The sequence below is a fragment of the Bos grunniens genome, chromosome X (genome assembly GCF_055505025.1).
Source record: "Bos grunniens cultivar Pamir isolate PY7600 chromosome X, Bosgru_T2T1.0, whole genome shotgun sequence".
NCBI classification, from domain to species: Eukaryota; Metazoa; Chordata; class Mammalia; order Artiodactyla; family Bovidae; genus Bos; species Bos grunniens.
Genome location: NC_141194.1, coordinates 31,352,154 through 31,365,724, shown reverse-complemented (window position 1 = coordinate 31,365,724; position 13,571 = coordinate 31,352,154). Strand labels below are relative to the sequence as shown.

The window sequence follows — 13,571 nt, the reverse complement described above, 5'->3', positions numbered from 1 at the left end:
ACTCAGCAGTGGCCACAGGACTAGAAAAGGTCAGTTTTCATTCTAATCTCAAAGAAAGGCAATCACAAAGAATGCTCAAACTACCACACAATTGCACTCATCTCACACTCTAGTAAAATAATGCTCAAAATTCTCCAAGCCAGGCTTCAGCACTATGTGAACCATGAACTTCCTGATGTTCAAGCTGGTTTTAGAAAAGGCAGAGGAACCAGAGATCAAATAGCCAACATCTGCTGGATCATCAAAAAGTCAAGAGAGTTCCAGGAAAACATCTATTTCTGCTTTATTGACTATGCCAAAGCCTTTGACTGTGTGGATCACAATCAACTGTGGAAAATTCTGAAAGAGATGGGAATACCAGACCACCTGACCTACCTCTTGAGAAACCTGTATACAGGTCAGGAAACAACAGTTAGAACTGGACATGGAACAACAGACTGGTTCCAAATAGGAAAAGGAGTACGTCAAGCCTATATATTGTCACCCTGCTTATTTAACTTGTATGCGGAGTACATCATGAGAAACACTGAGCTGGAAGAAGCACAAGCTGGAATCAAGGTTGCCAGGAGAAATATCAATAACCTCAGATATGCAGATGATATCACTCTTATGGCAGAAAGTGTAGAACTAAAGAGCCTGTTGATGAAAATGAAAGAGGAGAGTGAAAAAGTTGGCTTAAAGCTCAACATTCAGAAAACTAAGATCATGGCATCTGGTCCCATTACTTCATGGGAAATAGATGGGGAAACAATTGAAACAGTGGGTGACTTTATGTTTTGGGGCTCCAAAATCACTACAGAAGGTGATTGCAGCCATGAAATTAAAAGATGCTTACTCCTTGGAAGGAAAGTTATGACCAACCTAGACAGCATATTAAAAAGCAAAAAAAAACATTACTTTGTCAACAAAGGTCCGTCTAGTCAAGGGTATGGTTTTTCCAGTAGTCATGTATGGATGTGAGAGTTGGACCATAAAGAAAGCTGAGCGGTGAAGAATTGATGCTTTTGAACTGTGGTGTTGGAGAAGACTCTTGAGAGTCCCTTGGACTGCAAGGTGATCCAACCAGTCCATCCTAAAGGAGATCAGTCCTGGGTGTTCATTGGAAGGACTAATGCTGAAGCAGAAACTCCAATACTTTGGCCACTGATGCGAAGAATTGACTCATTTGAAAAGACCCTGATGCTAGGAAAGATTGAGGGCAGGAAGAGAAGGGAACAACAGAGGATGAGATGGTTGGATATCATCACTGACTCAACGTACATGAGTTTGGGTAAACTCCAGTTGTTGGTGATGGATAGGAAGGCCTGATGTGCTGAGGTTCATGAGGTTGCAAAGAGTCGGACACGACTTAGCAACTGACTGAACTGAACTGACCATCCCTGAAACTTAAGGTTCAATAACTTTACATTAATTCCTCCTGTAAGTAGTAATTTTCACTCTACCCACATCCAGTTCTTCTGTGAAACTAAGTATATGCACTCTGCACCTTCCAAACTCAGTCTTTGCTAGCGTGGTTCCCACAACCTGGAATGGGATCCTGTTTTCTTATTATCTTATCTACCCCTCTAAATTGGAGCAGGAAATGACAGTCTCCTCCAGTATTCTTGCCAGGGAAGTCCCATGGACAGAGGAGCATGGTGGGCCATAATTCATGGGGTCGCAAAGAGTCAGACCCAACTTAGTGACAGAGCATGCATGCACCCCTCTAAGAAACTTATCAGCCATATGGAACTTAAATATGCCAATTTCTTGAAATTTTTATCAGATTCTATAGTAGAAATGTATATGTGTCTTGTCCTTTACGTCATAATTTGAGATTTTGCTATTATATTGCACATATTTCTACTTTGTAATTCACTCATATGTTTACATTCTGTTTCCCCAGAAATTCTTTACAAATAGGGTCAATTGTTTTGTTCTCACTCTGTGGAATAAGATAGTAGATGAAGAATTTCCTTCTTGAATTGATAAGCTAAACTATATAGATAAGATTAAATGTTTTTTCTGATAAATGTCTATTTGAAGAATATTTTTATTTTTAAATCATAATTTAAGAGGCAGTACAGTTGTTTAAAGGGCAGTTGAATTTGCTACTTTACCTTGGATAAGTCAACATTTTTACCCTCATATGTAATTGTAGTTGAGGATGTAAATACTTACCTTCATTTGATTAGGTAATCAAATGAATGTTTGTGAACTGTTCAGACATAAGGTCACACACATGTCTACTTTGGCAATGATGATAATGATGGTTTTTCCTTCAGGACTCTTCTCTCACCCCTCTAGTATAAAAGGCTGGTGGAATTATGTGTATATTTCTTTATTTCCTTTGCAATATACACCTTATGTGCCAAATGGATTAATGAATTAAAAACATGTGGACAGATCCTGTTAGAGTTATAGAATTTGAACCCTCTGCTCTCTCTAAATATCTTTTTAATTTTCACCTCATCATTATCCTTTCGTGATTTCCATACTGACTATTTACTTTCTTTTTGATTTCTCACCAACCCTCTCATCCTCAGAAGATATCAAGGGGCTCGTGTTCATAAATAAATGATATATAATGGCACTGGAAAGTCATGAACAGATTTTTGTGCAGACAACTTGAGCAGGGATTTACTTATACAACTGCCTCTAATCTTATTACCAAAACCAATAGAGTTATCTACTGCGGACGTAAGAATTTTCCCATGTACTCTGCCTACCGATTATGGCCGTGCTTCATTGCTGGCTTGTCATTATGACCGTACGTTTAGAGATGAGAAAAGTTTATGCTCACCTTGATTTCCATGAGGCATTACTGTGTTCTTATGACCAACTCCTCTCCCTCAAAAGAGGCTCAAAAGTGCGTTGTTTTGACCAGGTGGCAAATCAGAACCCTGAGATTTAAACCCAGCTTTATCTATGCTGATTCCCAGAGAGCATCAAGTAGGAAGCATTGCACTTTGCACTTCTCCACATCCAGAATCATCTTTAGGTGTTACCTTTGGCTTCTGAAAAAGTGGCACTCCTCTACCCGTCAATATTTTCCATTGATTATAGATTTTTGCCCTTCACTCCATTTTCTCTCATTTCCTCCAGGGTTTTTTGTAATACATTAAGTTCATGCATTTTTTTTTTAAAGCTTCATCCAGTGGCTCCTTTTGCATGGCCTTAACACATGTTCAATTCTACTGTCCTACATTTCATGTGGAGAGAAGTCTTCAAAACTGATTTCAAATGTTTTTATAAGGGCTTTTCCTTGTCCTTAATCAGATTCCAGCCCTTGAAAATTTGATTTCTACTTTCACCATCCACTGACTCTGTCCCAGCTACAGTGCTCATTGACCAGCTAATATGCCCTTATTATTAATAGTGCTTATTCTTATTTGATCTGTTTCAAAATTGACATTGTCCACCTCTCACTCATTCTTAAATCTCTCACATACTTGATTTCAGTGGCAACCTCTCTCTTTCCTGGTTGTCCCTTTTGTCCTTCTGTTAGACTGTTGCTTATCTTTCTTCAGTGTTTCCCTTTTTCTCCCATCCCTTAAATTTCTGTCTTCTCCATGGTAGTCTCCTGGCCCTCCCTTTCTACTTCCCTCTAATGGTTGAGTGCACTAAAATAAAGGCTGTTTGTATAGGAGTATGCTGCTGCTTTGAAAAGAAAGATACACACACATATGTAGCTCTATATGGTGAATAACAAAACACAAATTCATATCAAAGGATTACAGAGTTTATGGAAGCATTCTCTCATTATGAATTGCTTTATTAATTAGAGTAAGTAGTAGCAGTAAAACTATTATCTGTGATTCTGATCACTTTTAAAATTTAAACTTTAACTTCAGATTAAAAATACTACAATTTTTTTCTTTTACTATATGAGGTTATTTAATACCTCATTCCCACCTGTATTTCTAGTTATATTTCGGGATAAGCATGAACTCTCTATGCATTATTTCAGTTCTGCTAACTCTTCATGTGGTTTAGTGCCCTGTCCACACCTCATCTTCCCTCATTAATTTGTTTTTAAAGCTCTCATCTCCTTGCATATCCAGTATACTCTTTAGGACAGTTAAGTACAAGTAGCAACATCGAATTAACTAAAGCAAAAACAAAAATGAGGGAGGGGAGATGGTCATAAGGACATAGCAATGCCTCATGGAAATCAAGAGTGAGCATAAAGTTTTTACTCAGGAAAGGATTAGAGCCTGTGTTTTGGTCACTTGTAACAGCAAATCATCAGTTTCTCTAATGGTTTGTGAATTGAGAAGGGTCAGCTGGATGGTTTCTCTTGGAATCTCTCATGTGATTGTTTTTATTTATGGGCGGGTACCATGGTGACTTGTAAGCTCAAATGGACTGAACATCCAATATGGCTCCCTCATGTCTAGAAGATGATGCTCCCTGTGAGGTGAAAGCTCTCCTGGGACTCTATGGAAACACTTCTCCACAGCCTCTCTGTGTGGCTTAGGCTTTTCAGAGCATGTCAGATGGGTTCCAAGAGGGAACCCACAGGTTCCTAAGAGTTGAGTGTTCCAAAAGTGGAGAAGCGAAAGTTGCTAGCCCAGTTAAGAGCTTTTCCCATAAATGGCAAATCATTACTTTTGCCTTGTTATACCAGTCAAGGCTATCATAGGGCTAACCTAGATTTAAAGAGGTGAAGAAATAAACTCTGCCTCTTAATGGGGGAATGGTAAGAGGAGCATATGGTATTGGCACTCTTGTTGCAGCCATCTTTGGCAGTTGCTGTCTACTTCAGCCTATGTTTGAAAGCCATCAATATATTTGTTAATGTGTCTCTTTTTTTCTCTCTCTGGTCATGGGCCTTTGCTCTTCCTAAACTAACAGTGCAAACTAGGGACTTCATAAGCCCAGTCTCATACATAAGAAAGTTCCATGCACCCACAGAGCTTGACCAGACTTTCTTCTGTCAGTTCTGAGAGAGAACCTGATGGACCTAACTGGACATAAGCATTCCTCATGCTATAATTACATGTCTTGGGGGTAGCCAGTTATGTGACAGAGACATGGTTGTTAGTGACCCACCATTCTGAAGGGGTGAGCATTTTCCACCTAAGAAGTCAAGACCATAAACACCCTAAAGCATCTGATGCCCCCAGTGATGCACTAATATGGACCCCTAATCCCAAATTCTTTGGTTCCTGGAGAATATGTGCATGCTGCTATTTCTTATGCAATGTCATACTTCAACCACTGAAGATATTATATATAGTAAAAATATAGAGAGATTTGCTTGAGTCTTTGCTCTACTTTAAACCAGAATTCTAATCACATAAGTAAGTGGTACTTACTTTACCTTTATAATTGTTAGGATCAATATGCTAAGGATTAATATCAAGGTGTATCTGTACATTTATAACCTTGTATTCTGAAAAACTCTACCACTTAACCCATTTTCTTGGAATAATTCGTATTACTCATTTCAGGGCTGTAGTTCTCTTTGGTAACTGCTAAGCAAACCGGTGTTATTTTCCAGTAATATGTACTGCAATTGACTCCAATTGGTGTGAATTAGGTTATGCTAATATGCATTATACGAATTGTTGTGCGTGAAAATTTTATGGGTCCTGTGGTATAAGTTAATCATTTTCTTCTCTTATTTATGATAATCTGCCTATGACTTACATTTAAATTAGTATAATTTGACCAGTAGCTAATTTTTGCTGGATCTGATAGAAAGAAGTGAATGATTTTGTCATTTTTGTCTCTGCACACTGCAGGATATGACCCACTCCTGTAACTGGCTCAGAAGTGTATAAGTCAAATACAGGCATTCTTTTAAATACAACTTGATCATACATGTCTTTTCTCATTTTAGAAAATCATAGAAATTCTTTTGGTTATTTAAAGTCTAAAAATCAATCTCTGTAGGAAGCTATTAAGTATGTATCAGAAAGCAAGGCAGTAGAGACATTTAACTTCCCTTTCCTAGATGTTTGAAATTTAACTGAAATATAGCCTAGAATTTCTTAGTAAAGATCACTATTAAGGAATATTGTCCACATGCAACTTTCCCATTATGACTTATTGCTGCAACAGTTAGCTTTTTTTTTTTTTTATTAATAAAAGCTATCATCTTGTCTTTGGTCAAAGTTTAATGTAAATTCAAAGGTAAAAAAATGTAACTTTCACATATTAGATATAAGTATATGCTCCCTAGGTGTGTCTGTTAGTAACTGTGCTTGTGGTGATCACAGAAGTGGGCGGCTCAGATCACCTTCAGTGAAGCTCACAGCCCCCAACTCCAGCCCTTTCCGAATCCAACCCAGTTTTTGAGCTGAGACCACATTCTTTCTAGAAGAGCCCCAACCAGTGACTGAGCATGAGATGAATGTAGGACTTGGCTGTCTCTGTTCAATGTGGGGCTTTTCCAGGGCTCCTCACTGGGTTAACATAAACCTTGTCAAATCTGCATCACAGTCTGAGGCTCTCTACCTGGGAGAGCATCCCCTGCCCCTTCAGTAATCTGCTCTGAAGCCTACCTCAGTCCCTGGAAGATCCATCTGACACATGTGATATTGACACCTGCTTATGGAAATAATTCAGAAATTACAAGAAACTACGACAAGATGATAGATTCTTAAATTGTGAAAATGTGTGTCGTATGCAAAACAACCATATTTTTTTTTAAAAAAAGACATGGGACCGTGATAGTATTCTTTCATCCTGGAACTAATATTTCAGAGATTTGTATACAAGTCCATATTTCCCTTAGTCAGGACTTTTGTGGCCAGTTAGACAATAACCACGTCTCTTCCAAGCCCTCCTTCTGTTTTTTTCTATCAAGTCCATGACCGTTTAACTTTTTCTTTTTAAACTTTGCTTTTCTTTTGTTGTTGTTGAAGTATAATTGATTTACAGTGTTTCAGGAGTACAGAAAAATGTTCAGTAAAGCATGCTTTTCTTCAAAATAAATAGATACTTCCTACTAAAAATTATATCTGAAATAGCTGTTCGTGAACATTGATTCAAAAGGATAATTAATTTTTATTAATAATCCAAATAGGAGATAACTAAGTCATTTCGTTTTTCATAGTTTTGGGTAAGTAAAAAAAAAAAATCTGCTTATTGTCATGTTGTAATGGGCTGGCTACATTGTAATAATGTTTTGAGAGAGTTTCTGAATTTCATTTTTTTGGAAAGTGACTTTTTCTTTGCAATAATTTGCAGAGCATGCTGACTTATAATGCTGTCCTCCCAACAGAAAATCCAATCTGATTTGACAAGTCATGAGATCAGTTTAGAAGAAATGAAGAAACATTACCAAGGAAAGGAAACTGCTCAACGGGTACTATCCCAAATTGACGTGGCACAGGTACATATTATTCCATTAACTAAGGACCTTGTTTTAGTTGGATATTAAAATATTTTTTACATTAGATAACTTGCTTACTAACAAATTGAGGTTAAGGGCATTATTTGAAAGCTACAAATGATAAATAAATGATACATACTATATTGAATTATACATTTTAAGGATAAAATAGATTAATAAATTGTCTTTTATTTAGTATCACATTAAGAATGATTGCTGAATTCTCCCAAATGCATGTGTTCTTTGTGCTGGACAAATGGAAAATGTGTTGCTTTAGTTTGTTTTTATTTCTAGCCTTGTGTATCTTCCAGAATAAAGGAAAATACATTAACAAAAGTATGACTGGTTATTGTTCGGAAGGCAAAATAAAATCCATGTTTTCTTACACTGTCTTTACAGAAAAAAATGCAAGATGTTTCCATGAAATTTCGATTGTTCCAGAAGCCAGCCAATTTTGAGCAGCGTCTACAGGAAAGTAAGATGATTTTAGATGAAGTGAAGATGCACTTGCCCGCACTGGAAACAAAGAGTGTTGAACAGGAAGTAGTACAGTCACAGTTAAATCATTGTGTGGTATGTATTGCTGATGGCAAATATGCAGCTACCCCTTGACTTCCTTATTGGAATGAGGAGAACAGTATTTGGTATAAGAACAAAAATTTGCACAAGTGAATTGAGAGACAAGAACTATTATTGAAATAGTAGCTGCTTAATGTCCCTTCTGCAAATGTCTTCTTTGAGTCTATAATTTTCCAAGGACTATGCAGAATATCATCTTTGTTTAATTCTTATAGAACTTTGAAAATATTTTAAAATGGAAATCCTGAAAAAGAATATACTGGTCTGGAAACAGCAACAGTGAAAGTATCTGCAATAGTAAAAACGATTCTAGAAATGAGTGCCAAGGAAGCAAAGCAATCCACACAAGTCATCTTTAATTCTCAGGTGAAGGTTGCTCAGTCATGTCTGACTCAGGCTTCTCTGTCCATGGAATTCTCTAGGCAAGAATACTAGAGTGAGTAGCCTTTCCCTTCTCCAGGGGATCTTCCCAACCCAGGGATCAAACCCAGGTCTCCTGCATTGCAGGCAGATTCTTTACCATCTGAGCCACTGGGGAAGCCCAAGAAAACTGGAGTGGGTAGCCTATCCTTTCTCCAGGGTATCTTCCTGACCCAGGGATCAAACTGGGGTTTCCTGCATTGCAGGTGAATTCTTTACCAGCTGAACTGCCAGGGAAGCCCTTAATTCTCAGGGCCACAGGTTCAATGAGAGAATTTAAAGACAAACATCAAGTGCAAAGCAAAAGCAAGATTCCAAGCCAGGCATGCTTACTCCAAATCCTAGTATCTTTCCATTTAAAGTCAGGCCTGGATATGCAATGAAATTCTGCCAGACAACAAAGACAGAATAAATAGGTATGGAAGATATAATTATCCTGTAGTGTAAATCTTCACTAAAAGGATTTCATGTAGTGTTCTTTGTTGCAGTTATTGAAAATTCACCAAGCCAGATGACTTCTCTGATAACATGGAGCTGAATTATGAAGTCATCTACTAGAGTAATACAAGTATTAATATAAATCTGTGTGTACTATGGAATGTCAAGGTAGAAATCCACATAGAAAACACAGAGTGCTATTAACATTAAAGGGAAAAAGTTTGTCTATTGAGCACTTTGTGCTTAAAGTATTGTTTCTGCTTCTGTTCCATAACATAAATGAAAAAGAAACCCTTAGGTTCATTATCATCATATCATTATGAATGGGAAAATATTCTTTGTAAACAAAAATTGTATTTGTGAAAAATTATGGAATAAATTTTATTCAGCAATATTGCTTAGTAAGGAAAGCTGCATTTTGCTGCTGCTGCTGCTAAGTCGCTTCAGTCGTGTCCGACTCTGTGCGACCCCAGAGATGGCAGCCCACCTGGCTCCCCCGTCCCTGGGATTCTCCAGGCAAGAACACTGGAGTGAGTTGCCATTTCCTTCTCCAATGCATGAAAGTGGCATCATTATTATAAATATTCTTACCCCCAAGAGAAATTTTGAATATAGTTATATATATTAGAGGAATGGCAACCCACTCCAGTGTTCTTGCCTGGAGAATTCCAGGGACAGAGGAGCCTGGTGGGCTGCCGTTTGTGGGGTCGCACAGAATCAGACACGACTGAGGCGACTTAGCAGCAGCAGCAGCATATATATTAGATAAGTAACATTGGGAATACATGGGAGTACATGTTATCTTATATTTTTTCAAAAAATTGAAAGCAAAATGACCTAAGTACATAATCATCATGGCTAAATATATTCACAGAGGGCAAGCTGTTCATTCTTCTAGGAACAAGTCTCTAATGGTACTTCATAAATCTTTTCTGTTAGTCATTATGAACTGGAAAAAAAAAAAAAAAGCAAAACGCTACCTACAGCCAGGTATTACTATGCCCTGACTCAGCTCAGTACAGAGGAAACAGATTAAAGTGTTTCCTCAATCTGTTTCTCAGGTGATCCAAACAAGTCACCTTAATTTCTCAGGTGAAAGTTGCTCAGTTGTGTCTGACTCTTTTGTGACTCCATAGACTTTAGCCCACCAAGATCCTCTGTCCATGAAATTCTTTAGGCAAGAATACTGGAGTGGGTAGCCTTTCCCTTCTCGAGGGGATCTTCCCAACCCATGGATCAAACCCAGGTCTCCCACACTGCAGGTGGATTCTTTACCATCTGAACCACCAGGAAAGCCTAAGAAAACTGAAGTGGGTAGCCTTCCCCTTCTCCAGGGAATCTTCCCAACCTAGGTATCGAACCCAGGTCTCCTGCATTGCAGGTGGATTCTTTATCATCTGTTTCTGCTTCTGGTTTAAATGTTAGGACCAATTCAGGTCATCCTTCCATAAGGATATATTTTCTTTACAACATTTGTATTTTTCATTATTAAGATGCTCAGTTCAGTTCAGTCGCTCAGTCGTGTCCGACTCTTTGCGACCCCATGAATCGCAGCACGCCAGGCCTCCCTGTCCATCACCAACTCCCAGAGTTCACTCAAACTCATGTCCATCGAGTCAGTAATGCCATCCAGCCATCTCATCCTCTGTTGTCCCCTTCTCCTCCTGCCCCCAATCCCTCCCAGCATCAGAGTCTTTTCCAATGAGTCAACTCTTCGCATGAGGTGGCCAAAGTACTGGAGTTTCAGCTTTAGCATCATTCCTTCCAAGGAAATCCCAGGGCTGATCTCCTTCAGAATGGACTGGTTGGATCTCCTTGCAGTCCAAGGGACTCTCAAGAGTCTTCTCCAACACCACAATCATGGCCTTTGCTTTCAAGATTTTTGTTCTGTTAAAGTCTTAAAAACATGAACACAAACACATGTAAAAACTTATTTCCCTTTCTTAATGATAAATATTCTCTCTATTGAATGAAGTGATGAAATTGGCTATCAGTTCTGTGGCTCAGCTGCTAAAGAATCCACCTACAATGCAGGAAACCTGGGTTGGGAAGATCCCCTGGAGAAAGGAAAGGCTACCCACTCCAGTATTCTGGCCTAGAAAATTTCATGGAATATGTAGTCCATGGGTTTGCAAAGAGTCGGACATGACTGAGCGACTTTCATTTTCATAAAAGTAAATCATTAACATTTAAAGTTTTTTTTTTTTTTTAACATTTAAAATAGTCATTTGGAAATATCTCGGATTCCAGAATTTAGGAATTGAATCCCAGTGTGACAGTTAATGATTTAAATGTTTATAAATACCCAGATATATTTATATTTTCTAAAAGAAGTAAATTAATTAAAAAAAATGAAAAGCTCAGAAAGAACTCGCAAGTATTAATAAAGGAATATTAACAACTTCAAGTGATCATCAAAGGGAGAATTAAGGTGAAAATAGTTATGTATGTAGCCTTAATGAATAGGATAATTGCTCAGCGTTCACAAAATGCTTTGTTTTCATTGATTTTAAACTGAAAAGGAAAAAAAGCAAACTTAATTTCTATTCCAACTCCCAAATAACAGTACTTGTAATACCTACTAGCAATTTTATTTCTCAGGGCCAATAAGTATTTGTTGTTCAGACTCACCATTGAACAACTTAATGTGACAATATATAATGTAAACTATTACATATGCCTGTATACATATACATGTGTACACATATGCATGCGTACATACACACATACATTCAAACATACGTATCTTTCCAAGTAAAGTAACTACAAGAGAAAGCTATGACACTTGTTTAATGAGGATTTGTTACAGCAGGATACTGTTGTGAACCAATATATGTGTTCTTTAGAGCTGTGATGTACTTATGAGTTTTAGGTAATACTTTATATTAGTCTACATTTAATTGATCAGCTCCATTAAGAAAATAAATTTATATCATTTTATTAACATTTAAGATTATATTCCCTCCTTTTATGTGATTTAATATGTGTTAGAATTACAATCTGGCAATTCAGACATTTTAACCCGACTATAACATAGCACTGTGAGAATAGTGTCTAGCTTGGCCACCACTGATTCTCTAGTGACTCAAATACTGTCTAGTATAAATAGGCATTCAATAAACACCTGGGGAATGAGTAAATGAATTTTTCCCAAGTCACAGCTAGAATTATATAATTACAAAATTTAAAATAGAAGTCATATAGCTTTTAAAAATGAACTTTGTAAACATGGGATGAAGAATTAAATATATGCATGATGTACCCTTACTTTGGTAAGAATAACTGCACAATATGCATGCCTGTGTATGTACATGTAATTACAACTAGAAGAATTAAATCAATAAGAAATTTCAAAAGCTAAATATTGACCACAGCTGCAAAATGCTACTTTGTTAAAACTGAAACCATAAAATAGCAATTCAGGTGATCTCTACTCAAATTTTTTTTTTTTAATGATAGTATGAATCAGACACTATTGCTTATTCTATTTTGTTTTATGTTTTAACTTAGAACTTGTATAAAAGTCTGAGTGAAGTGAAGTCTGAAGTGGAAATGGTGATTAAAACTGGACGTCAAATTGTACAGAAGAAGCAGACGGAAAACCCTAAAGAGCTTGATGAAAGAGTAACGGCTTTGAAATTGCATTATAATGAGCTGGGAGCAAAGGTGTGTGCTGAAATCATGAATACTGGCTACTTCCCAGTTTTCTTATATATTGTAAAGCAAGAGTCAGTAATTATGTGCGATTGATATGTTAGATAGTCTAAATCATTTACTTCCTACAGATAGATACATGTATACATGGATACAGATATATATACATACAGACAGACATATATACATACATAGAGATACATTCCCATGTGTGATTCTTATTTAGAAACAATAATTAGTGAGTCTCTACATTGCAGACCATATTAAAAAATACATAAAACTCAGAGACATTTTTATTGGTCCATCAGATAGTTCTGAAAGAGTTCCATTGTTCTAAACCTGTCCCTTCTTTTCATTGTATATATTTACTTGTGATGACTGAAAGGCTGGTAATTTTATAAACTAAGATGCCTACTTATTTTTAGGTATAATGGAATTGATACATTCTACATAGAAACAGCTTTACTGAGACCAATTTGGAGAAAAGAGTCTATTAATATTTTTACAGCTCAGGTTTCCAATTTTATTTAATATAACAACATCAATGAGAAAATTGTCACTTCATCTTAGACACAAATGTAAATGCTTGCCCACATTTGAGGACTAGCCATGCAGAGGCAGAATTGTAATACTGCACCCTGAAAGTAGATTGAAGGTTATGACCTAAAGCTACGAATTGCAAATTACTTATCACTGAGAGAAAGTGAATTTTAGATTCAAATGAAAATCTGAAAATAATGATTCTTATTAGTTGACAGTCTGAAACCATAAACACTGGGCACTTCCCACTTTCCTTATATATTGTAAAGCAAGAGTCAGTAATTATGTACAATTGATATCTTAAAAAGTCTGAATTATTTATTTTAAAAACCTTCTAATTTATATTTCACATATTTTGAAAGAGTCTGCTTTTTCAAGTATAAATTATTGCCTGAGCCTTTTCTTTGCCTTGAAGAATTTGCACAAGGTCTTTGCAAGAGTAAATTTAATATGCTGCTGCTGCTAAGTCGCTTCAGTCATGTCTGACTCTGTGTGACCCCATAGACGGCAGCCCAGCTGGCTCCCCCGTCCCTGGGATTCTCTAGGCAAGAACACTGGAGTGGGTTGCCATTTCCTTCTCCAATGCATGAAAGTGAAAAGTCAAAGTGAAGTCACT

The 13,571-nt window shown here is 37.0% G+C and overlaps 1 protein-coding gene across 21 annotated transcripts in view; it reads left to right on the top strand.

Moving 5' to 3' along the window:
• The window catches only part of DMD (dystrophin), a 2,667,987-nt gene that overhangs the window by 1,295,035 nt on the left and 1,359,381 nt on the right, over positions 1-13,571 (top strand). For all 21 annotated transcript variants that reach the window (XM_086387503.1, XM_086387509.1, XM_086387510.1 and 18 more), the window contains 3 exons: positions 7,214-7,324; positions 7,724-7,897; positions 12,272-12,427. In XM_086387503.1, coding sequence (XP_086243629.1) covers positions 7,214-7,324; positions 7,724-7,897; positions 12,272-12,427 — 441 coding nt within the window. The remainder of the gene's footprint in view (positions 1-7,213; positions 7,325-7,723; positions 7,898-12,271; positions 12,428-13,571) is intronic.